Source organism: Tiliqua scincoides, chromosome 9 (assembly GCF_035046505.1).
Source record: "Tiliqua scincoides isolate rTilSci1 chromosome 9, rTilSci1.hap2, whole genome shotgun sequence".
Lineage (NCBI taxonomy): Eukaryota > Metazoa > Chordata > Lepidosauria > Squamata > Scincidae > Tiliqua > Tiliqua scincoides.
The window spans coordinates 40,143,312-40,170,517 of NC_089829.1; the positions used below are offsets into that span (position 1 = coordinate 40,143,312).

At 43.8% G+C, this 27,206-nt stretch overlaps 1 protein-coding gene across 1 annotated transcript in view; it reads right to left on the bottom strand.

Annotated features, from left to right (window-relative positions):
- The window catches only part of LOC136660664 (hypoxanthine-guanine phosphoribosyltransferase-like), a 147,117-nt gene that overhangs the window by 17,472 nt on the left and 102,439 nt on the right, over positions 1-27,206 (bottom strand). Inside the window, exon 2 of the mRNA XM_066637971.1 lies at positions 391-545. Coding sequence (XP_066494068.1) covers positions 391-545 — 155 coding nt within the window. The remainder of the gene's footprint in view (positions 1-390; positions 546-27,206) is intronic.

The following is a 27,206-nucleotide window of genomic DNA, read 5'->3' on the forward strand; positions in this document are numbered from 1 at the left end:
TACAGTAGATTTGTTCACAACAAAACTGATCAGACTTAGGGTGCAATCCTAAACCCTTATGTCACTGCTTTCCAGCACTGACATAAGGGCAATGCAACTCTGAGGTAAGGGAACAAACATTCCCTTACTTTGAGGAGGCCTCTGTGAGTGACACCCAACTGCAGGATGCAGCACATGTCCCATTGGCACTGCTATGCCAGAGCTGGAAAGCACTGACATAAGGGGTTAGGATTGCGCCCTTAATTGCACCAAGTATTGGATTCTGGTATTTTAGTTTGTCTTTAGTCTGATACTTTAGTTCATCCATGGTAAGTCCCACTGTGTTCCAGAATGTGTACATAGGTTCACAGTCTTTGTTTAGGTCTTATCCTGTCTGAACCACTGTTGTACCTGTCAAGGATGAGCCCATGTGGTATGAAGACTCTTTCAAGATCATCCTCATAGTGTTTGGGGATACAGAATAAATTCTTGTTGTAGCCAATGTCATCATCTTTTATCTGCAAGTGGGAGAGAGAAAATTGTGAAAAATGCCAGCATAAGCAAGTCTATTTATTTAAAAGATTTATACCCTACTTTTTTCAAAGCTCAGATGTTGTTGGCAACCTTCAGCCTCGAAAGACTCTGGTATCGCGCTCTGAAAGGTGGTTCTGGAACAGCGTCTAGTGTGGTTGAAAAGGCCAATTCGGGAGTGACAATCCCTTCCACACTGGGAGCAGGTGCAGTCTGTCCCTGGCCTGTCTCCCTGGCTATGGGCCTTCCTTCTTTGCCTCTTAGCCTCAGACTGTTGGCAAAGTGTCTCTTCAAACTGGGAAAGGCCATGCTGCACAGCCTGCCTGCAAGCGGGCCTCTCAGAGGCCAGGGTTTCCCACTTGTTGAGGTACACTCCTAAGGCCTTCAGATCTCTCTTGCAGATGTCCTTGTATCACAGCTGTGGTCTACCTGTAGGGCGCTTTCCTTGCACGAGTTCTCCATAGAGGAGATCCTTTGGGATCCGGCCATCATCCATTCTCACTACATGACCGAGCCAATGCAGGCGTCTCTGTTTCAGCAGTGCATACATGCTAGGGATTCCAGCATGTTCCAGGACTGTGTTGTTTGGAACTTTGTCCTGCCAGGTGATGCCAAGGATGCGTCGGAGGCAGCGCATGTGGAAAGCATTCAGTTTCCTCTCCTGTTGTGAGCGAAGAGTCCATGACTCGCTGCAGTACAGAAGTGTACTCAGGATGCAAGCTCTGTAGACCTGGATCTTGGTATGTTCCGTCAGCTTCTTGTTGGACCAGACTCTCTCAGAGCATCACACAATATAATAGATAACAATATAGAATAGACTAAAAACAATATAGTACATAAAAAGCAAATACAATAAAATAGGATCTATTCTGGGGATCCAGAGATGCCTCCCCCTCATAGCACTATCTTATTTGTTTCTTTATTACAGTATTTATATGCCACATTTCTCAGAGGCTCAAGGCTGTTTACATAGCCAGGCTGACCATAAACCCATTTTTTTCCCCCAAATGGGGTTTTAATAAGTGTTTATTCCGTGCTCTAGTCTAGGTCTTGCTAGGGTAGGCCAGCATGTGCCGCACCATCTCAGGAACACCATTATACTCCACCTAAATAGGCTTTCAAAATTTTAGTATGAAGGCTCATTTTTGTTACTTAGAAATTTGCATATGATTTTTTTTAATAGAATCTCAATTGTGTGAGTTTATTAGAATTTCTTATACTGAGTCAAACCAGTGGTCCATATAACTCAGTATTGTTGATGGTGAAGGGCAGTGATTCATCAGGGTTTCAAACAGGAATCTTTCCCAGCCAGATGCATATTGGATGGCTAGATAAAGATATACGTACAATCTCGGATTCCTTGATTTGACAACCATCTGGAAGGCCAGATATAGATATACATACAATCTCGGATTCCTTGGTTTGACAAGTGATCTAGAAATATAGAAAGTGAATAAAATTCAGAATAGGATACTAGCTTCTCCAAGGAATGGACTCAAAACTTTTTTGCATTCTAGTGCTCCAACTCTGATTTTATAACATAATTTTAAAATCTTCTTTTCCCAATACAAGCTTCAAACAAACAAATAAAAAAAACCCCTCACGTGCCAGGCAGTTCCTGTTAGCTATTTTTTACTTCATGGCAGATAGCCAAGACAGAATGAAAAGCAGCTGATGAATACCCCTTTCATCTTCGGGGATGTTAAATTCAATTTTGTTGAACAGAAAAAAAAAACCCTTATTTTTCTCTTGTAATGGCCTCCCACTTGCCCTGTAATGTAGTTGGCTTAGCAACAGGGACCATTCAAACAAAGCTCTGGCAACCCATGATCATTTATCATAAAGAAATTCCAAGACAGCTTAACTTGTTAATCTTTCTGTTCTTCAAGATTGACTCTGCCAACAGAAGAATCTGTGCCCTGGGTCAGTCTGCTGGAAATCAATCAGCCTGGGAGGGCTATGTAAACAAATGGACTTGCTGGTAGTTGAAAGCCAATGTGCTTAGACCTTGGCTCCACAAATCACTGTCCCCAAGATGATGACAACTTCAGAACTTGCTTCAGGCTCCTTGTAGATCTAACACTCCCAATTTCTTAGGTGTGGCTAGCAGAGTAAGAGCCTGAGCTGGATTTTCGTAATTCCCTTTACTCAGTGTGTGGTTGGTCTGTGGAACTCCGTGCCACAGAATGTGGTGATGGTGTCTGGCCTGGATGCCTTTAAAAGGGGATTGGACAAGTTTCTGTTGGAAAAATCCATTACAGGTTACAAGCTATGATGTATATGTGCAACCTCCTGATTTTAGAAATGGGCTATGTCAGAATGCCAGATGCAAGGGAGAGCACCAGGATGAGGTCTCTTGTTGTCTGGTGTGCTCCCTGGGGCATTTGGTGGGCCGCTATGAGATACAGGAAGCTGGACTAGATGGGCCTGTGGCCTGATCCAGTGGGGCTCTTCTTATGTTCTCCTCCAACCCTTCTATCCTTTGCTGCGGCTACAGTATAACTGTATTTTTGTTTCCTAACATTGTTGTACACAGTGTGTTCTGATTGCTGGGCCCATCTTTTTGGTCACAGTATTTTTGCCATTTTTCAGGGCTTCATTGGGGTGGGTAGGGAGTTGAAACTCTTCTTCATCGAGGTGAGGGCAGTATTTTCTTTCTTTTAAAATAGAAAAAAAAACACCTGTCACCTGTGATCACATGATGTCCCTTTGCACTCAGGGACAAAAAAGATGGCAACTGACTGGAACCAGACACCAGGAAGAGAAGAAATGCTTTCCACATCACTGTCCTCAAGTTGTGGTGTTTCTGCTTTAAAGAGAGAAAAATACCCCTGCCATCCTGTATGTTGTTTGTTCCACCCTGTTGTCATTTTTTCCATAAGGCAATTTGTGAAAATTGTAAATTCCCCCTCCCCTGTGTTCTTCAGCTTTTGGAAGGCAAAAAAAGGAGGAGACACGAAACTTCAGATCAACCCTGTTTTGATGGGCAAATATTTAAAAAAAAAGAGAGGCAAAAGTAGGGATACAAAGGTTTGCAGGCATGCAAAATAGACATGAAATTGTAATGCCTGACATCCCCTTTCCCAAGCCTATCCTTTTTGCTGGATGAGAACCCTCTCAGTGATCTTATGTAACCATTATAAAGTTTGACTGCAAAGATACACAAGCTGAATCTACGGCAGCTTTGCATTATTTTTTCCCCTCCAGGATCCAGTCTCCATAACAACATTCAACATGCCATTTAACCTCCTATAATGGATTTGCTGGATGGCTAATGAGAAATAAAATAATAATACAGCATCCCTTTACAATGGAGCAACCCGGAAAGCCGGTGCATGGAACTGTTAAAGGTTTAAATGGGCAGCAGGCAACTCAAGAGTTACTTTGATTCAGAATAAATTGTGTCTAGTGTCTATAAAAACATTGTGGAGTTTTTTGAGCAATTATTTGCGAAGAGAAAGATGTACTTGTAAATATAGATGTGTTTTTAAAATCCTATATACATTTTTCTTTAATTTTCCAGAAATAATCATAGGTCTCTTAGGTCTATAACTGTTACTCACCAATACAAGTTAATATGTATGTTACTCTATTTTTGTGACTCTCATTAGGAATCCAAATTCACTCAATCAGATTTTTTTTTTTTAAGTATCCTAGAGGGGAAAAAACCAAACAGCTCTGTTTCAATAACCTCAGCAATTTGAAGATATTTTTTTTTTTTTTACCTGTAGTCCAGAAGCCATCACCTTGCTGGAAACGGAACTGACTGAGAAGAGGTTGTCTCTGCATGCTCAATGCCCCTTGCTCTATTTTCAGCTTGTGACTCTGCCTCTTACAGGTCAGTTCTGTCTTTGCATAAGGTGCTGCTATCTAGACTGTGATGCATTGACGTCACAATCCCGTTCTATTGCCTTGACAGATTAACAGGAGAGAAAGCCGGCATTGGCTCAGCCGCAAGCAATTGACATGAGGGGGGGGGGGATACGAATCAAAAGAATATTAATAAGATGAAGAACAAGATGCTATTCAAGCAAACAATCAGTTTCATTCTAGTGTTGTGAGCATAAAAGGTACATTTGCTTATGGAACTACCTGCCATTTAAGTACATAAGACGTGATGCCAAGCAAACTGTGAGGCAGGATCCTTCCTGCTGTGTAATTGTATGGGAAGTTTCTCAATTATTAGTCCCCTTTTAAAATTGGTTTCTGTGCTAGAGAATTGGAAGGTCGCCAATACAACACTGATTATAAAGACATCCAGGAAATTGCAGACCAGTTAGCTTAACATCTGTTCTAGGAGAGCAAAATGAAAGGACAAATTAGCATGTTGAAGAACAAGCCTCGTTGAAGGAGAATTCGGTTCCAAATAAATAAATACCTATTGGAACTGCCATATCTTCACATACCAAACTTCAGTTCCAAAGTATGAGAGCATGGAAAGCATCTTGTGATTAAATGGCTTTGAAACAATGGTAATGCCTCATATATCCATCAGAGGGAAGCCTTCATCCTAGTTGAGTATGTACTTCTGAAGAGTATGAAGACCCTTGTGCTGTGGTTTGTTATGCAGCTTTATCTTTTTATCTTTATAGGGTTTGTGTTCCTGGAAGAGAAATGGTAAACTTTGCACAACAGATGACTTCATTGCGGGAGCTGCTGCTTTAAATGTCAAAAGTGCAAAAGATCCTTATAGATGCCTCAGTTCTGCTGGAAGGCAGATCCCAGAAGATGGTGTTAAGGGACTTCTGATTTAGCCCCTTGGCCTCTGCACTGTGGAGCAGTGGCGTTCCTGGGGCGGCAAATGCCCCAAGACGCCATGCCTCCAGCGGTACCACCTTCCTTGCCCCTCACTGAGTCCCACCCCTGCCATCACGGGGGCGTTCAGAAAGCTGGAGAGGCGGCTTGCTGCCTTCCCAACCCTCTGAAGGCCTTCTGAGGCCTCTGGAAACCAGCGCCTTGGCCTTTAAACATGGAATCAGAGCAGGATATGGTATTTTTCTGCATGTTTTTCTTGTCCTCCTCTTCTTTCCCTGAGGTGGTTGGTGTTTCTCTGGCTGAGAGGCATACAGTCTAACTTAAAAATCGCAGCATGTTGGACCTGCCTGTCTTTCAATTGGATTACTGTAACACGCTCTAAGCAGGGCTGTGCTTGAGGATAGTGTGGAAGCTTGAGTTGGTGCAAAATACCGTTTCTCACTTGATGATTGGGACAGCATGCTTGGAGAATGTTCCTCCTTTCTTGCTGTATTTCCACAGGCTCAATTCAAGATGTGTTCATACCTTTTAGGGCTTTAAATGGTTTGGGACCTGCCTTCTCCCATATGAACCCTACCATTTGCCTAGGTTGTCTGAGGTCCTGCTTCAGGTGCACAACCTTTCTGAAGTTTAGTGGGCATCCACAAGGTGGAAAGACTTTTTGGTAGTGGTGCCTATTCTTCCAAATGCCCTTCCCCAATTAGGTGTCATACTAAAAAAATTTCTGTCTTGATGCTGCTTTTGGTACTAGACAGGCTGTTTTTTTTAATTGGAAGCACTTGCTTATTTTTTGGTCTGCTGCCAAGTCATTAGACCTTTGAGACTTAGGAGTGGCCAAACCACAGCTCGCGAGCCATGGGTGGCTCTTTGATATTTTTATTTACTTAAAAGATTTTCATACTGCCTTTCCTCTGCTGGAACAGATGCCCAGGGCGGCTTACAATTTATAAATAAAATATGCAATATGAAAAAATGAGTAAAATCAATAAAACCAATTGGAGGCGGGCAAAACTATTTACTTTAAGGATCTGCTATAGAGGCACAGGAGGTAGACGATTCATCACCTGAACGTCAGACCAAACAAAAAGGTTTTGAGCCCCCACCAAAACACCATGAGGGAGATAGAGATAGAGATCTTAATTCTCCTGCTAGGGAGTTCCGTATATAATGTGTGGCTTTCAGAAATCTGTTGGCTGAGTTCCTTTTTTGCATCACAATTAATATAAAAGGTAAACAAGAAATGTTCAAGTTTTATAATTATTTACCAGGTATAAACTGAGAGTCTACTGGCTTAAAATGTATGTTGAATGTTCATGGTGAGTAAATACAACTAAGGATTTAAATGCTTCTTAGATATTGTGGTTCTCAAACATCTCTCTTCTGAAGTTTATCGTGTGTCTCTTAAGCACGTTTGCCACCCCTGCCTTTGACTGTGTTTTCTGTATTGTTTTGGATTCATATTTTTTGTTGTTGTGAACTCTCCTCTGCCCCATGACAGAAGTATGATATGGTAAGCTTATTTTTCCCTTCACCTTTATCAGTAAATAAATGTGCAGAAACAAAATGCAATACATAGGAAGGGAAGGAAAAGACAATTCCTTTGTATTGTCAGAATCTATCCTTGAAAGATGGTTGAAAGAGGTTTTTGAAGCCAACCTTGAAAGAGGATTTGTGGTTCCCAGGGGTCCAAACTGTCTGGTCCCCTCTCAATCTCAAGAACTGGGTCCTGAACCTCAACAGTCTCCTCCTAGTCTGGAGTCCCAGTCACTCTGGATCATGGTTATGACTTTTGCCTTTTTTCTTTTAGTGTGATCAGTAACCTTTTACAATTTGTATTGATTGGAAGCTGAGCCACCCAACTCCTCATTTTGTATTGCCTTCTTTTTATAAGACGTGAACCTTTTTTCATAACCACTGGAAAGGAACACCTTTTATGACAGTCAGTTAAACCAGGCAGGGCTAAGTTGAATCAGTAAATTAACCATAGCATAACCCACTGGTGAACCACAGGATCCATTACATCCACAAATACAGTACTGAATATCTCCCTCGGGCAAGAGAGGCTCTCATATTGTTACACCCTTAGAGCAATGGTTGGTCCAGGAAGTGGGTCCACATTGCCACTGGACAGCTGAACTCCTCTGCAGTGATGCTGAATAAGACTTGTTTGTTGAACAATGGGTCTACCTCCCTATGTGATCACAGCTGTTTTATTTTAGCAATGCAGCAGCACAGGCAATTAAATCCATATTGCTCTTTGGCTATTTATTTTCTTGAAGTCATTCTCTGTCCATTGTCATGAAACAATTCTTTGTGAATTGCAAAGGGGTGGAGGAGAGGAGGACGGGTAGGAGGGTGGTTCACTTATAATGTATGTGTCTATTTCTCTTTCAAATTGCCTGCAGAGAGCTAATATTCAGCTGTGAGACATATAAATAAGCATGAAGAGGCAAAACATCCATTAACATGATTGTATGTCAAACAGTCCCAACTCTCTTTGCCCTCAACATCCACTCTTCCAGAACAGGTATGAAAAGCCAAATATTACCATCCATTAGGGCCCCTAATGTGTTCCTAGGGGCCTTCCATCTTCCTCTGTTTGCCTATGGAGTCTCCCTCTTCAGATGCCCGATCTGGTCTGATCTTGGAAGCTAAGCAGGGTCAGGCCTGGTTAGTACTTGGATGGGAGACCGCCTGGGAATACCGGGTGCTGTAGGCTTATACCATGTCTCAGAAGCTAAGCAGGGTCAGGCCTGGTTAGTACTTGGATGGGAGACCGCCTGGGAATACCGGGTGCTGTAGGCTTATACCATAGTCTTTCGAGACTGAAGGTTGCCAACCAAGTCTCCCTCTTCTAAGGTCCTTTTACATTCTGCAGTTTGACTAAAAGGGAACCATGGATCAAACCATGCTATTTGTTCTAGTCAAATAAACAAGCAGGACACACAAGAGTTATCTACTTTTTTATGAGTTACCAGCTATAGTCACATCCTGTCATTTACTTGGATTAATGTCATAAAAGAGAAAATCCATTCATTTCCAATGTGGAAACCTCTGCCATCCTATGAGAACATACTACATCTACCCTTACTATGTCTAAGGTGATGCAGTGGTGGACCCCTAAGGCCTGATTTGATATAATTTATTCAAGTATCCTACCTCTATTTTTTTATTTAGTGAACAGTATTTTATTGAGTTACAGCAGCAACTGTTACCCTGCACATGCCTGATCTTGTCTGATCCTGGAAGCTAAGCAGGGTCAGGCCTGGTTAGTACTTGGATGGGAGACCACCTGGGAATACCAGGTGCTGTAGGCTTATACCATAGTCTTTCGAGACTGAAGGTTGCCAACCATTTTATTGAGTTAATCATTATAGTGTAGAGTAGGGTGTATAAGGGAAACAAGGCCTGCCATCCTACACACCTCATTGAAGACTTAAGGTTACATTCTAGAAGTCTTACAGGTATATTTATATGGATATTCCATTTACCTGGCTTTGCTGATGGTGGTTGTCAGGCCTAACCCCTCCAAATTCATTGAATCCCTGTATAAAATGGTAGTGATGGCCGTATCTTGCTACACAAATTAATACTTTTGTTATTATTGGCTTACAAATGCTTTGGGTGGTCTCTCTCTATATTGGATGTCATGCTGGACAGCTGCAATGTCCCCTTTAATGATCAATTATTGTTCATTATTATTGACTGCAGTCATTATTATTATTGACTCCAGTCATTATTATTATTGACTGCAGTCTTAATTCACTGGGAGTGGTTACCTCTTTTTGAATAATAATAATAATAATAATAATAAAATTAAATAAATAAATAAACTTTATTTGTATCCTGCCCTTCTCCCTAAAAGGGACCCAGAATAGGAACATGAGGGATGAAGACATTTGTAAAAATTCTGCTAGGTTCTGGATTTGATAGACCCTGCTGTCAGACTGGATTCTTATTCAATGTAGTGATTCTGAAACTTGGAAACTCAGATGTTGAGTATAGTAGAGTTTTATTTTGGTGTTTAAATAAACTAGGGCACTGGTTCTCAAACTTACCTAGTCACGATGGCCCTACAGCCTCTTCTTCCTGGCTCAGGAAATCTTGCAAGATTCAAGTTGGCAGTGCCCAAATCTTCAGAGATTTCATGAAATCCAAGATGGCATCCACATCTCATGCAATTTGGACACTGCCATCTTGGATCTCACAAGATTTCAGGAGATCAAAGATGGTAGGAGTGTATTCTGCAGTGCCCCTCTGAATGTGCTGTGACATCCTAAGGCATTGCACAGCACACTGTGGGAACCCCTGAACGAGGGTATTAAGCCTTTCCAATCTTTTATGCCCTGATCCATGTATTCAGTGAAAAGATCACTGTGGTCTTCAAGGAAAATCTGTTTAAACTTTCAAACACTTTATATCTTTTTAAAAATGCAGCTTTAGATTCTGCAAGATATCTGTAACCAATTTTGCAAGACTTGATAGAGGAATCATCTCAGTATGTTAACTTGTGAAAATGTGAACCTTGTAAGAGCTAATCCTTTTGGCCACATGACTATACATCTCTTTTAATCTAGGATAATTGCTTTCTTCTTTTGTTCCCTCTGACCTGTGTCCCAAAACAAACATTATTTAAGTTTATTTTTGTCATCTTGAAAAACAAAACTCCATGCAGATTATTCATTACTCTTGACAGCTACTATTGAAACAAGACAGAAAGTTGGAAAGATATTATGCTGGAGGCTCCTTGCATCTAATCTTGGATTCCTTTCAAGTGAGTGCTTCAGTATTAATATAATAATTTCAATTTTTCATAAAAAAAACTGCCTTAAGGCAGTTTTTAAAGGAGCCATACCCCTTCAAGAGGGGACAACTTGCCAGCTTCAACAGAAGGTTTTCTTCGCCTCTGAAATAGTCTTTTTATTTTTTTGCACATTTTAAAAATATATTGACAGGTTGTCCAAGGAGCAAGCAGCCATAGGTCAGTTGTAGAGCACAGGCATTGAAAGCAGAAAATTCCAGGTTCCGTTTTTGGAATCTCCAACTTAAAGGCTCTTGGGTAAAATCGCTAAGAGAGGCCTCAACCTCTTGCAAGAAAGCTGGTGTCAAACTAAATGGGATTGAATTTGATGGAGCAGGCCTGTTTCAGTATAAATTTAACATATATATTGTCAAACATTTGTATCCCATCTTTCCAACCAACAGATAGCCAAAGTTCCTAACAAACCTATTAAACTGTTGTTGGCAACCTTCAGTCTCGAAAGACTATGGTATCGTGCTCTGAATGGTGGTTCTGGAACAGCGTCTAGTGTGGCTGAAAAGGCCGATTCGGGAGTGACAATCCCTTCCACACTGGGAGCAAGTGCAGTCTGTCCCTGGTCTGTCTCCCTGGCTATGGGCCTTCCTTCTTTGCCTCTTTGCCTCAGACTGTTGGCCAAGTGTCTCTTCAAACTGGGAAAGGCCATGCTGCACAGCCTGCCTCCAAGCGGGCCGCTCAGAGGCCAGGGTTTCCCACCTGTTGAGGTCCATTCCTAAGGCCTTCAGATCCCTCTTGCAGATGTCCTTGTATCGCAGCTGTGGTCTACCTGTAGGGCACTTTCCTTGCACAAGTTTCCTTTGGGATCCGGCCATCATCCATTCTCACAACATGACCGAGCCAACGCAGGTGTCTCAGTTTCAGCAGTGCATACATGCTCGGGATTCCAGCTTGTTCCAGGACTGTGTTGTTTGGAACTTTGTCCTGCCAGGTGATGCTGAGGATGCGTCGGAGGCAGCACCTGTGGAATGCGTTCAGTTTCCTCTCCTGTTGTGAGCGAAGAGTCCATGACTCGCTGCAGTACAGAAGTGTACTCAGGACGCAAGCTCTGTAGACCTGGATTTTGGTATGTTCCGTCAGCTTCTTGTTGGACCAGACTCTCTTTGTGAGTCTGGAAAACATGTGATTCAAACTTTGCATTGCAACTTCAGCTCTATAGATCAGCAGAGCCAATAAGGAATTGTGATGGTGTGCAATTTTCATGCTCTTTCTGGCCTGTGTACACGTGGACTGTCTTCACATATGAGTGGGAGTCCACAGGGCACCAGTTTGCCAATTTGCTGAAGAAAGCTGGATCTCAGCTGATACCCGATATGTGTCCCTCTTGGGTTAAACGATGCTTTCCCCACCCATGTAGCCATATTTATGTATGCTGTCTACACTATAGACAGCTGTCTACAGTGGCTTTGTTGCCTGTAGGAGCCCAGAGGTACTGCCCAGTTGCAGCCTGGCTTGCTATGCTCTCTGCCCATCAGCCTGCCACTGACGCACTGGAGGTCTTCCCTTGGGATGGCCCAGACAAATGAGGCCTCCAAAAATTGCCTTGGAGAGGTCGTTCTGCTTCACATAGTTATCTTGGATGCCAGTGACCAGGATGCCCCAGTGGAGCTGCCACCTTGTCCCCTGGCATCCCTGGACATTTGTGTCATATAACTGGATAACCAACGAACTATAACTGGACAACAAACCCCATGTTGTATATGCTAAGCCTATTATTTTGTTGGCAACCTTCAGTCTCGAAAGACTATGGTATCGTGCTCTGAAAGGTGGTTCTGGAAGTGACAATCCCTTCCACACTGGGAGCAAGTGCAGTCTGTCCCTGGTCTGTCTCCCTGGCTATGGGCCTTCCTTCTCTTAGCCTCAGACTGTTGGCCAAGTGTCTCTTCAAACTGGGAAAGGCCATGCTGCACAGCCTGCCTCCAAGTGGGCCGCTCAGAGGCCAGGGTTTCCCACTTGTTGAGGTCCACTCCTAAGGCCTTCAGATCCCTCTTGCAGATGTCCTTGTATCGTAGCTGTGGTCTACCTGTAGGGCACTTTCCTTGCACGAGTTCTCCATAGAGGAGATCCTTTGGGATCCGGCCATCATCCATTCTCACGACATGACCGAGCCAATGCAGGCTCCTCTGTTTCAGCAGTGCATACGTGCTAGGGATTCCAGCTCGTTCCGGGACTGTGTTGTTTGGAACTTTGTCCTGCCAGGTGATGCCGAGGATGCGTCAGAGGCAGCGCATGTGGAAAGCGTTCAGTTTCCTCTCCTGTTGTGAGCGAAGAGTCCATGACTCGCCGCAATACAGAAGTGTACTCAGGACACAAGCTCTGTAGACCTGGATCTTGGTATGTTCTGTCAGCTTCTTGTTGGATCAGACTCTCTTTGTGAGTCTGCACACAGACTCACAATGCTAAGGCTCTGCACTGTGAAAATAAAAAGTATGTCTAATATACAAATATACATATATTTGGAAAGAAATGTACAAGATACCGAAAAAAAAAATGAATGCAAATGCCCAATGTTGGGACACAGTTGTCCAGGGCACAATGGTTTTGTCAAGAAAAGCAGCTAGGCTGACATATGGAATCAATATATTTCTGCAGTAGGCAGTTGAAGGAAGCTTGTGAATCTGCCCGAACGGCACTTGGGTAGAAAGCAAAATGATCACAGCACTCTTTCACAGCTGTGTCAATGGCCCTATTGCAATCCAGTAATTCTGCCTTGGGTTAATATGCATTCCACATTGTTATGCCTGGGGTGTATTAAAAAATTCAAGGCTTCATACTGTGCTTTTTAGCTGAGTGTGTCAATGGGGGTTCTGAGCTGTAGGACACTGCACTTTGCATGGGGGAGGGAAGAGAAGAAGAAATTTCACTAGCAATCCATAGCGCTAGCAAATCCGTGCTTTCAAATAAACCAAAAGAACGAATCACAAATAGTACCTCCCTGGGGTACTTCTGTGCAATGATATTTGTCCACATTGTAAATGGGCATTTGAGAGATTGGAATGGAAAGAGTAAAGGAAGTGGTGTTTGTTCTGGAGGAGTGTTTATAAGACTGCTCAGAAGCCATTTGAACCCATAGAGGAAATAGTCTCTTCCAAAAGACCTTGCATGAAACTTGGGGGAAATGTACAGGGTGACCAGATGTCCTCTTTTTCCAGGACATGCCCTCTTTTTTAGCCTCATGTCCTGGGAAATAACTTAAATGTCCTCCTGTGAGTGGGTCCCTGTGAATGGATCCCTGCAGGCAGTGCAGAGCCTTCTTGTAATTAATAAATTCTGTGTAATAAATTATATGTAGTATAGTTTTTAAAATAATAATAAATAATATAGTGTTTAGTTTAACCACATGAAATCAATACACAAGTGTTTTTAGCTTCTATTTTGTCATGTCCTACATTTTTCTTGGATGTTCTACATTTTGGGGTGCCTTGTCCTCTTTTGGGGTTATGACATATGGTCACCCTGAAATGTGGAGGATAGATGTATTAATGCTGGTGGTCTTGCATCATTATCATTAATACGTGATAGTGATGGTACTTTTGTGTAGGTGCTAGATGCAGAAGAGAAATGTTGCCAAGCGAGATTCCCCCTTCCTTTTAAATTTGTGGCTGCATGCAGTGATGAAGGCAGCTGTGGCCCTGTTTCTTATGGAGTCCTGTTCACCTGCCCACAAAGGAAGTCAGGAGCGGATTACAGAACCAGGGGAGAATGGGTAGGGGTTGCTGTGGCTACCTTGTTTCCTGACTTCATAGCAGAGTTATGAACTTGGAATACAATGCTGTGAATGAGGCTTGACACACTAGCGCTCGTCCCTGGCCTAGCCGGTGTGCATGAAATTTGACAAAATGAATGTTTCTCAATGCCCTGGGATGCTTCCTTCATGGAAGTGTGAGGTGTGCTGTCCTGGTGTGGGTCAGCAGAACAAGTGGAACGGGGCCACTGGAATTGGCTTACTCCAACAGCATCTAATGATCATGTTTTTGCCAGGCGCTGTTGACCAGAGCGACCAGCCCCACATCTGATGGTAGTTGGCTGATGGAGAGGACCAGGCAGCTGATACCAGCCATAAAGAAGAACTGGGGCTGTGGAGGACAGGTGGTGTGTCAGAGAGGAGGAGGGAGAGGTGGGAGTATCAAAAATTCTGGCAAGTTGCTGCTGCTGATAGACCATCTTGAGCTAAATGGATGTGATTGGGGACAGTCAATTAATGCTCAGTAGTCACCTGGAGATTGAGGCTGATTTCTGGAACCCTCCTGAAGAGTTGGCTGACTTCACAGTGGTGTCACGTGGAGGGTGCAGGCCACACTAGGTGATGTGCATGGGTGGGTGACACCACTAATTGCCAAATTTTTTTAATCTTGATATTTTCAAATACCATCATGTTGTAAATCAATTGATGCATAATTTCATGCAGAATGCAATGAAACAAACTGAGTTGAAATATCTCTATTCCCTCAAAAGTTATAGCCAAAAAACTAGCAATGGTTCATCACCATGACCACTGCCTGTGGTGTTGCCCTGCCCACTGAATGGAAGGAGGTCTGGCCTCCTGCACTGGGTGACTCAAACCCTCCTGATGCCACTGTGACTACACAGGACAGCAGCATAAAAATCAAGGGGTTCCCGGTTCTACCTCTTGACAGATGCTGAGAATAGTTTTAGAATTTGATGTTCACTGTACATTGACTACAACGTGCCTTGTCTACAGAGAGAGGAAAGATGTAAGATAATCCAGTCAAATTCTGAAGCCAGGCCTCTCAGATGCTGTGCTTCGCTTGTTGGTACATTATCTTGTATCTCAAAATCACTGAGGGTTAATACTTGTGGGAGTGGAATCTGTGCTTTTCTTCTCTGAATGCTGTAGCAAAGATGTGATCTTGTTCCTGAGAATGAAAGTTACATCTTCAGGGCATGCCATAGGAAAAATCAAAGTGCCAAACCTTTTATTATAATAGATGTTGTCTAGCATCAAACATTCAGCACATGAATACTCTGTGAAACAAGTTTATGGAGAGCGCCAAATCTTTTCATGTGGTTAATGCAGCTGTAGGAAATCGGTATCTATCTTCTGCAGCAAGGACCCCAGCACATGTTAAGGCAATATGCATTTCATGTGATCTGCCAGAAAAATAGATTAAAACCCACAAACTCTCTATAGAGGTTTCCTCCACAAACATTCAGGGTGCCATAGAGCAATTTCCTTTGACAGAAAGTCATCCTTATGAGCCATAACCATGCCATCTTCATGCAATGAAACTTCACGAAAGGATCAGAGCTGGCCCTCACAGATCTGGCCCTCAGAGGAGTCATCCCACCCTTGTAGCAAAGTGCTAATATGTTTTGTTGAAGGTGTTATTTATTTATTTTTTCACATTTTTATATCACTCTTCCTCAAGGAGCTCAGGGCAATGAACATGGTTCCTTACCTCTTTTGGTCCTCACAACAACCCTATGAGGTAGGTGAGGCTGAGAGGTGGTGGCTAGCCCAAGGTCACCCAGGAAACTTCATGGCTGAGAAGCGATTTGACCCTGGACCTTCCAGGTCTAACTCCAGAACCACTACACCATCCTGGCTCTTCAGGAAGTACTATGTACTTCTTTTTGTTCTTGTATTTGAGGATTTGTACTTGTATTTGTACTTGTACTTTTTTGTACTTGTGTTTGAGGAAAAATCTAAATCACCTGTCACCTGTTGGCAACCTTCAGTCTCAAAAGACTATGGTATCGCGCTCTGAAAGCATCTAGTGTGGCTGAAAAGACCAATTCGGGAGTGACAATCCCTTCCACACTGGGAGCAAGTGCAGTCTGTCCCTGGTCTGTCTCCCTGGCTATGGGCCTTCCTTCTTTGCCTCTTTGCCTCAGACTGTTGGCCAAGTGTCTCTTCAAACTGGGAAAGGCCATGCTGCACAGCCTGCCTCCAAGCGGGCCGCTCAGAGGCCAGCGTTTCCCACCTGTTGATGTCCACTCCTAAGGCCTTCAGATCCCTCTTGCAGATGTCCTTGTATCGCAGCTGTGGTCTACCTGTAGGGTGCTTTCAGTGCACGAGTTCTCCATAGAGGAGATCCTTTGGGGTCCGGCCATCATCCATTCTCACGACATGACCGAGCCAACGCAGGTGTCTCGGTTTCAGCAGTGCATACATGCTAGGGATTCCAGCACGTTCCAGAACTGTGTTGTTTGGAACTTTGTCCTGCCAGGTGATGCCGAGGATGCGTCGGAGGCAGCTCATGTGGAAAGCGTTCAGTTTCCTCTCCTGTTGTGAGCGAAGAGTCCATGACTCGCTGCAGTACAGAAGTGTACTCAGGATGCAAGCTCTGTAGACCTGGATCTTGGTATGTTCTGTCAGCTTCTTGTTGGACCAGACTCTCTTTGTGAGTCTGGAAAACGTGGTAGCTGCGTTAACGATGCGTTTGTTTAGCTCGATAGCAAGAGAGTGTCAGAGATCGTTGAGCCAAGGTACACAAAGTCATGGACAACCTCCAGTTCATGCGCAGAGATTGTAATGCAGGGAGGTGAGTCCACATCCTGAACCATGACCTGTGTTTTCTTCAGGCTGATTGTCAGTCCAAAATCTTGGCAGGCCTTGCTAAAACGATCCATGAGCTGCTGGAGATCTTTGGCAGAGTGGGTAGTGACAGCTGCATCGTCGGCAAAGAGGAAGTCATGCAGACATTTCAGCTGGACTTTGGACTTTGCTCTCAGTCTGGAGAGGTTGAAAAATCTAAATAAAGTCTGTTAAAATATGTATATATTTTTAAAGCAACTTCCTGATTCATCAGGACAAATGTCTAGTCTGTCAGACTTTGATTAGTTTAACCAATTTAGCTCTGTTTATTGGGCAATAAGAACATAAGAAGAACCCCGCTGGGTCAGGCCAAAGGCCCATCTAGTCCAGCTTCCCGTATCTCACAGTGGCCCACCAAATGCCCCAGGGAGCACACAAGACAACAGACACAACCTGTGGCCTCGTGCCCCCTGCATCTGGCAATCAGAGGCAGCCTGCCTCTAAAACCAAGAGCTTGCACATACCTACTATGACTTGTAACCTATAATGAACCTTTCCTCCAGAAATTTGTCCAATTCTCTCTTATTGTATCCAGGCAAGATGCCATCACTACTTCCTGTGGCAAAGAGTTCCACAAACTAATTACACGCTGGGTAAAGAAATATTTTCTTCTGTCTGTCCTAACTCTCCCAACACTCAACTTTCATGGATGTCCCCTAGTTCTGATGTTATGCAAGAGGGAAAAGAGTGTCTCTCTATCCAATCTGTCCATCCCCTGCATAATTTTGTATGTCTCAATCATGTCGCCCTTCTGGCACCTCTTTTCTCGACTGAAGAGGTCCAAACGCTGTCGCCTTTCCTCATAGGGAAGGTTCCCCAGCCCAGTAATCATTTTGTTTGCACTCTTTTGTATCTTTTCCATCTCCACTGTATACTTTTTGAGATGTGGCGACCAGAACTGGACACAATACACCAGCTGTAGCCTTACCATAGATTGTAGCATCGATTGTACCATCAATTTGTCATCGATATAATGACATTAATATTCTGGCATGGATCTTGACAATTGAAAAAGTGAAAATACTTATAACTATGAATTCCACCTCCCTGTCTTTGCCTCTAATACAGTCATCACAATACTACATTAACACATACTCTGGGATATATCTTTAAAAATAAAATCATCTGCAACAGTCTCAATCTTTATTGCTCTGTTGTGCTGGGTGATAAACCTGAACGGAATGCAGGTTTGAGACAACACCAATGTTTTTGGGTGTCATTGCAACTTTCCCAGCCAACTCACAGACTACAGAAGACCCTGCATCGCTCATTGGGACATCCTCTAGGGACATTCTCCCTGCACAGAATGTAAAGTCAAGCCAACTGTCTTAATGTGCTGTCTCTGCAGTTTGGTTAGGCGAAGAGATGTCGTAAATGCTTGAAATGACAACTCTATTTGACATAGCTCCAGCATTCTTCATATGGGAATGTTGGTCAGGTATGGAGGACATTGCACATAAATGTGTGAGAGGATGGAGTAGAGGTTGGATAAAAGAAATACTCAAGCAGTCAGGCCAAGCCTAGAGCAGTTGTGCAACTACAGGTCTGGGTTCAAGTCAGCTGTATACGTTGGTGTCAAATCTTTTTACTTTCAATTTTGCATCTTAGTCAATGGCGTAGCTAGAGGGAGTATGAAGCACTAAGTTTTTCAGGAAGTCTCAGCGTGGTGTGCAAGCTGCACCCCCCTCTCTCCTTCAGAGCCATTCTGGGTGGTGGGAGCAAAACAGAGGCAGGGCAGGGAGGTGAATGCCTCCATTATGTGTCTCCCCCCCCCCCGCCTGTAATGGCTCTAAAGAACAAAGGGAATAAAGGGAACAAAGACTAAAGGGAAGAGGAAGGGGCTACTTGCACACTGTGATGAGGCTCCATGCAAAACTTAGTGCTTTGCCCCCCTCTAGCTACGTCACTGGTGTCAGTTGCGTTCCACTGGAACAGAGGAACTTAAGCCTTGCTGGATTGTGTCCAGATTGCATCTAGTCTAGAATCTTGTTTTCCAACAGTGCTATTTAAGAGGCGTGGAGGCATCAGCCATGCATTATGTCTCCAGCGCCTGGTATTCAGAGCCATATTTATTGACTTTGCACTTTCAGGTGTCATCTAGCTAATGGGCCTGTCAATGGCTGTGAACTATAGGGATGCCAGTTCACACGTTACGCCATGCCCAGATATTGAATGCACATAAGATGCTAGGCCTTTTGTTAAATGTGCATATCTGCACCATATTGTGCCCTTAGTCTTTTTTTTTTTTTTTTTAATAAATTAAAAACATCTCTGTGCTTTGGCCTTTCCTTGTAGGAAATGTGATAATTTTTGGTTGTCCCTTTAGGAGATAGGAGAGCTTCCTCCCCATATTCCTGGGAGCTACATTAGGCATGTGGATCAAGGTATACTCTCTTGGTGTCAGTTCTGTAAAATAATAATAATAATAATAGTAAATAATAATAATACAGGTATTTATATACCGCCTTTCTAGGTCCTCAGATTTCTCCTCGGACTTTATTCAAGGTGGTTTACATAGGCAGGCTAATTTAAATCCCCGTAGGGATTTTTACAATTGAAAGAGGGCTCTATCTTTCAAGAGCTACAACAATTCAGATGTTTTGTTCTGATCTGGCCTCCATCCTGGCCTCCATCCTCCCACGCTCAGAGCAGATGGAATAACTTGGCTCAGCTTGTCAGCTGCTTCAAGGTCGCACGGTGCCGGTGGCCTCGAACTGGCGTCCTTCAGATGTTATCTTCAGGCAAACGGAGGCTCAACCCTCTAGACCAGACCTCCTGCCCTCCTTAATGGGAATAAGTCTAATAAGGTGCATAAAGCTCCCAAAATATTCTGCACATGATGAGCTCTAGCAATTGACAATCTGTTGATTGCAGCATTCATCTACGTGTCACATTATAGGGGTGGGATTCTTATGATTGTTTTCAGAATAAATACTGTGGGATTCTGAAACTTTTTAAAATCTTGTTTTCTTATAGTGTTTCGAAATGAAATGGCATGTAGGTGTGATTACTTTGCCACTTTTGGCTTTCTCTGAAGTGTGAGGCTGTTTTTCCACAATGTAAAAGGCAAATATTGACAACAGAGCTGGGCACCGATTAGCAGATGCAACATTAGAAGGTGATGAAAGGATTCCTCAGTGTGAACCAGAAGCATGGTGCATGTGTTCCCCATGTGGGAACTCTGGCAAAAATAGCTGTTTCTCATATAACCCTGAGAACATTTTCAGGTTGTGGGGAGCAACTATTTGGCAGGATGATGGATAATGCCATCAGCAAATGTGGAACTTTACACTGAAAGTGAGGATAGGTCACTGCCCCAAGGTGCTTACAATCTAGATGTGAACACAAAGGAAAAAGAAAAACACAAAGGAAGGGATAATGGAGGTAGAGGAAAGCAAGGGAAGATTTCATGTTTGTGTGTGTTTAGGCTTAATTCTCACAGAAAAGTGGTTGGGGTCTGGGGGTCCTGTGAGTACCACTGGTTAAGAAATGCTTATGCAGTGGTTCTGGAATTGGATTTAGACATGGAAGATCAAAGTTCAAATTTCCACTCAGCCATGAAACTTCCTGGGCAACCTTGGGCCAGTCACTCTCTCAGCCTCACCTACATCACAAGGTTTTGTGAGGACAAAATGAGTTTAGAAACTATGTATGCCTCCCTTGAAGAGGCCGTCCCTGCTGACCAGGTTGAAAGCCTTCTTGAGATCTATGAAGGCTATAAAGAGTGGCTGTCGTTGTTCCCTGCATTTCTCCTGCAGGGAGTTGTTCCCTGCATTTCTCCCTTTGTCTAAGGGAGAATACCATATCAGTGGTGGACCTGTTGGCTCGGAATCCACACTGCGATTCTGGATAAACGCTCTCTGTAAGTGCCTGGAGCCTCTTTAGTGCAACTCAGGCAAACAACTTTCCTACAACGCTAAGGAGAGAGATGCCACGGTAGTTGCAGTCACCCCTGTCGCTTTTGTTCTTGTACAGCGTGATGATGTTTGCATCCCTCATGTCTTGAGGTACTCCACCTTCTCTCCAGCAGAGACAGAGGATTTCATGCAGCTCAGTGACGATGATCTCTTTGCAGCACTTTAGGACTTCAGCAGGGATGCTGTCTTTTCCAGGTGCCTTGCCAAAGGCAAGGGAGTCCAGGGCTACGTGAAGTTCTTCTAGGGTTGGTTCACTGTCAAGCTCCTCCAGCACAGGCAGGCACTCAATGTTGTTCAGCGCTTCTTCGGTGACTACATTTTCTCTGGAATATAGCTCAGAGTAGTGCTGCACCCAGCGTTCCATCTGCTGTGCCCGATCCTGGATGACCTCGTCCGTGGCAGACTTCAGAGGGGCAATTTTCTTCTGCATTGGACCTAGGGCCTGCTTGATACCGTCATATATCCCCTTGATGTATGAGACGCCTGTGTTGTATGAGACAGATGATGTATGAGACAGAGACGCCTGCGTTGGCTCGGTCATGTCGTGAGAATGGATGATGGCCGGATCCCAAAGAATCTTCTCTATGGAGAACTCGTGCAAGGAAAGTGCCCTACAGGTAGACCACAGTTGCGATACAAGGACATCTGCAAGAGGGATCTGAAGGCCTTAGGAGTGGACCTCAACAGGTGGGAAACCCTGGCCTCTGAGCGGCCCGCTTGGAGGCAGGCTGTGCAGCATGGCCTTTCCCAGTTTGAAGAGACACTTGGCCAACAGACTGAGGCAAAGAAGGAAGGCCCATAGCTAGGGAGAAAGACCAGGGACAGACTGCACTTGCTCCCAGTGTGGAAGGGATTGTCACTCCCGAATTGGCCTTTTCAGCCACACTAGACGCTGTTCCAGAACCACCATTCAGAGCGCGATACCATAGTCTTTCGAGACTGAAGGATGCCAACAGTCCATGCCTCCCTGAGCTCCTTGGAGGAAAGGCTGTGTAAAAATGCAAAAAATAAAATAAAAAAGGAAGTAAAGGAGAAGACATTAATCATACAGATGTTCCAGGAGGCAGTTCCAGGCATAAGAGGCAACAAGGGAGAGAAAGAACTGAATTATTTGAAGATGCAAGAGGCCCTTAGATGGTTGACAGCAATATTCCCTCAAAGGCAATGGTTCCCAAACTGTGGGTTGGGACCCACTGGTGGGTTGCGACCTGATTTTTGGTGGGTCCCCAAAGTGTGATGGAAAGATCAGATAACTAATTGTTTGTCAGATAACTAATATTGTTTGTTTTTCATTGTATTTATAATGTTTTTATTTGTATTTTATATTTTATTTTGATGTATTGATTGTCAGCCACCTTGGATGCCCTTGGAGAAAGGCAGAGCCTAAATCAAATCAATAAATAAATAATTGCCTCAAGTCCTGAGGTTGTTCAAAAATAAGATACTGTAGCTGCTAATTATCTTGCAAAGAGCTCAGCTCCCGCAGTTTGCAAGGATGTGCAAATATAGGGAGATAAATGTTTGAAGGTATTTTTTTTAGTTATTACTACTTACAAATAAATAAATAAATATACTGCACAGTGTGTCTCTTTAATGGTTTTAGGGGTAGAAAAACAATGAAGAACCCAACTAGACAGGAGATGTTCTCACTAAACTCCAAAACCAGAAGTGGTCCCGCTGCACCCTGTTTCTCCACTGACTTCCCACCCCCCTCATTTGTAACCCCTTGTGATTACAGAGATGGGGAAGAACAGGGTCCTCCACTCAACACTCAGAGGAAAAATACCTGTTGGCATTGCAAATATTTTGTTCCAGGGTAATGACCCCCAGACCTGAAACACCCAAGTGAGGAGGAAGATCTAATTTATAGCGCATGCAGTTGTCTCATTCTGCTGGTCTGCTCCATCTCACCTCATTAGTTTTCTGAGCTCTAGGCTCTCACCTGCAGGTGTTACTGGTTTTCTTTTGGGGGAAGTTGCAAGACTCTGGAGTTCAGTGAATACCCAGAAACCTTTGTGGTTGGTTCCATTTTTGGCGATATCCCTTTTGGCATAGGGGTGGGCACTTCAGAGATTGATGGATTTGCAGATTTTACATGGGGGAGCATTTAAAATAGTATCCCCCATTTGTCATAGGGCTGTCCAATTTCTATCATTTCAGTTCTTTCTCTCTTTCTCCTGCATGAGTAGACCAGGCTTTGGAAAGATTCCAGCATGTGATTAGCTATGGTTGTGTTGGTCTTTGGCCTTGGGTGTTGATGAAGCTGAAGGGGAAGATTTATTCAGTGGCTAAAGGGCAGCCAAAACAGCTAATTAAGATTATGTACCCAGCTGACAGGTAGTGCCCCAGTGATATCATTCGCTCTAATGCAGTTTACCCTTTATTTGATCTTTATGGTCTAATCTTGAAGCCCTGAATTCTGTTCTAGTCCATTATCCAAGTTATCATCACTATTACAGATATCTTTTATTGAAAATGTTTCACTAATCCCCTTAGCAGTACACACACCTGGGGCAGAGTTGATTGTAATTAGTGTCTTTCCAGTCATGCCTGTATGAAATGTTTACACTCTTTGCTCTTCAAGAATTTCTTGTTCGGCAAGTTCATGCAGAACCCCAGAAGAAAAAGGGCTCATTTGGAAATTTCACTTCAAAGGGAAGAGGCTGATAACAGATTAGTGCTTCGGCAAAACACCCGCTTGGAAGAGGCTGTTAAAAATGCAGCATGGAGCGAACAGATATCTGGACCAGGTTCAGCAATGGTGTGAGCTCCACCGAGGGTTGAATTCTGTTATGCACAGGTGGGGGACCCTGCTCTCATAACCTCATCCCCAGCTGAGTGGACTAGGATAGAGAAAATGGTTCAGTCTGGACTCTTTCAGCAGCACTGCTGATGTAGCATGAAGATTATTCATTTTGGCTCAAACACACCTCAATTCTGTGCCATAGCCATGATTTCAGGCATGCAGAATTTCACATAGAACTTAAATTTGTAAAGATATCAACTTTCAAATTTTTTTAAATTAAAAAATGTTTCTAGCCCTCATGTTTGAAGTCTGTCGTGCTGATTTTCATATTCATGGAGCAAGGATCCTGTTTAACCTTACCTGTACATCACTGTCCAACTTCATGGAATGCTATGAAGGTTACTCACAGGTAATCCTTGTGGCAGTTCCTCGCATAAGGGACAAGACGGGAGGAAGGACAGCATCATCTGAGGGAGCAGGGGACTTTTGGACAATTGAGAGTGGAGGAGCTGCAAGAGTGAAGGGTAGCAGAGCAGTGGGGTTTGAGAGGTAGTGTTCATGGAGGACTTTGGAAGTAAGAACAAGGAGCTTGTGCTGGATTTGGGAACAGCCAGGAACCCAATAAAGGAATTTAAGGAACCCGTGGGCTTTGACCGAACACCTGTTCAAAAGAATGTTGATGCAATCATACGCATGCTCATATCAGGATTGCTTTAAATCTTTGTTGTATCAATACAAATGTGGATATTGGTAATGTGAGGTGCACGGGGGAGGTGGATATATTGAACTAAAGGAACGGCAAGTTGACTCTGGGCTTGGTTCTGGTCCTGATTCCTCCCTTGGACACCCAGTTTGGGTCCTGACTCTTGACTTGGTTCCTTGGTTTAATTTTTTCACTTGATCCTGATTCCTGGTTTGCTTCCTAGTTCTGACCTGCCTCTCCCATAGTTTTCTGTCCACGACCCTGCTGTGACCGGAGTGCACAGGAGTGCAACATCTCTGTCACCCGCTGAGTTCAGCCTTAACTGGCCAGCAGACTTGTCTTACTGCTGCTTATCTAGCAAGTTGAGTAATGGCTGTTGTACATGACCTAAGCCAATCCCGAATGAGTGAAACAGATGGTAGAACTATGTGCGGTGGCAACGATGTGACTTCCTTCCCCCCCCCCCCACTGCCACCATATGGGCCCTGCAACTTTGCTTCCGAGCAAATTTGAGTGTGAAAAACTGGAAAGAAAATAGTTGCATGTTCAACTGGCCAGCAGATGTCCTCAATGTTCCAAAACAGCTCAGGATTTCAGCTCTTTAGCAGTTTCAGTAGTTGTTTGTGGAAATGCCACTGGCAGAAGGTCAGAAGGGCTTGAGAACGGCTTAGCTGAGTGACACCAAAAGTTCACCTAGTCCAGTACCCTGCCCAATCCTGATTCCTCTGGGGAAGCCCAGATGTGGGCAAGAAAAAGGCACACCTCTCTTTCAGCCTTGTTTCCCTGCAAAAACATAAGACAGAGAGCATAAGAACATAAGAAGAGCCCAGCTGGAGCAGGCCAAAGGCCCATCTAGTCCAGCTTCCTGTATCTCACCGTGCCTCCAGGAGCACCCAGGACAACAAGAGACCTGCACTCTGGAGCCATCATGAGCCTGATCTGCAGCCTAATTGATTGACTTTCAAGCCATCTCAGCTAGTGACTGTTGCCATGTCTCACATTGACAAATTCTGTGTGTTACCTACGTTGTGGTGCAAAGAAAGATTTCCTTTGGTTTCGCCCCCAAATCTCACACCGGTGGAGATTTCTAAGCCTAGCCTGCTCTGCTAGTTTTCTGCTTGCAGGGAGCTTTAAAAAAAAATGCCAGGCAGCATTAAAGTGGTGATTCCCGCACTGTCAGCTTGAAGTCCACGTACCTACTTGGAATTCTGCCACTTTATTCCCACTTTCTTCTGCCAAATGTCCAGAATCCAGCCTTGATGACTTTAAGGAAAGACAGAGCAGCTCATGGAGGAGAGATCTGGCAGTGGAGAACTGTGTGATAACTTGCATACATTATGCTTGTGTAAGGCTTGTACTAAATATTCCCTGAACATACTTGGGGATTTTTAAATTGTGTTATTTGGTTATCTTAATCTAGGAGAAAACCCACATGAGTGTAAATTTTTTTTTTTTAACCATTTGCTCAAATTCATTGAAGCATCACCATAGCTGTAGAATAGCAAGTTTGGAGCCCCAAAGCTGCCATTATTCAATTGCTTTTCAGAAAAGAATCTGGGTTTCAGGTTTAGGTTTCTGTAATGGCATGGAGCAGTTAATCATTAGCCTTGTATAGTGTGTTCTGAGGTCAAAGTAGTTGTCGTGTATTACATGCTATAGTGTTGTAAAGTAGGTGAATATTATCACCCTCATATATTTTGCAGATGGAGAAGACTTGAAGCTGAGAAAGAGAGACATGCCTAAGCTTACCTAGAGAGTTGAGGGCAGAGGTCACATTCAAATCAAGGTCTTCCTTGTTTGTTGCTACACCAGTTGGGTTGTGTGACCACAAGAATGTGCACAGATTTTTTTGCAAAGAGCTGCTGCTCCCCCTTCTGTTTCATCACTGTGAATGCTCCATGCCCACGGCTGGGGAACTGGTTTAATGCAATGGCTACATGACTGAGGGTGCAATCCTATAAAGCCGTGTTTCTTAAACTGTAGGTCTCAACCTGATTGTTGGTCGGTTGTGAAACTAACAAGCAAAATGTATTAAGCCTATGGAAAATGAACCTGAGCCACATGCATATGTTTATTCATGAGTAGGTGATAGGTGATAGAAAATTCCTATCCAATTTTCCAGTCCTGGTGCAGCTACAATGCAGCTCTGAGGTAAGGGAACAAACGTTCCCTTACCTTGAGGAGGCATCTATGACTGCCTTCCCCCCCTAGGATCACGTCATGTTGTTATGGCTGCATCCGCTCTGAAAAGTTGGATAGGTTTGGGCACTATGTCCAACTTGAAGGGCAGGCTGAGATGAACACACCACCACCAATGAACACAGGCCACAACAAACTCTTGAGAAAGAAGTCCTCCCCCCTCCAAACTGACAAGGACAATGTATTGAGCCCTATGGAAAGTGAAACTGAGTCATGTGTGTGTATTTACTCATGAGTAGGCATCCATTCCTTGGCTCTTATCAAAGGCCAGGTGAAGGGGAATGCAAGGCCACCAAAATGATCCCAATCCAATCAACATAAAGCTTAACAACGCCCCAGAAAGCTCCCCTCTCCCACCACACAAAAAAAGGATATAAACAAAGGCTTGAGCGGCTGATAAAGTGAAACTTTTTTTAGTCTCATAAAGCTAGGTGGTCCCAATACAGTGATATTTTAAAAAGTGGGCCCCAGTCCTAAAAATTTTGGGAACCACTGCTGTCAAGACAATACGTGTTAACTCTTTGCACAGTTAAGAAGCACTATTCAAAAGCACTATGATTTGCACTCATAAAGCAGCCCTCCTACTTTTTAGAAAAAAATGGCTGTTGTGCATGTCGGGTGCCATGTATGCATCAAAACCTTTGCTTGTGCCCTGAAGCCAGTGGTTTTGGCATCAGTGTTCTGAAGCTCATGGAAGCATGTATGCCGACAACTTTGGAGCTTTTAAAAAGGAAACACCCCGATAAGGTTAATCTGCCAAGGGTGTTTGCAGTCAGACAGATCAGACAGATAAATGCAGGAAGCCAAACCTGGGCCCGGTTGAGATCACTGGAGATTTCTGCCAGTGGCATCAAAATAAGACCGCATTCCATCTTTTCCATTTGGCCGGCATATTTGCCATCAGACTGAGCTGACATCAAGACTGCGATAAGGCAATTATGTGAGCCTGGAGCAGCCAATGGAGCTGCTTGTTGGAGGACTTGATACACATCAATACAGCT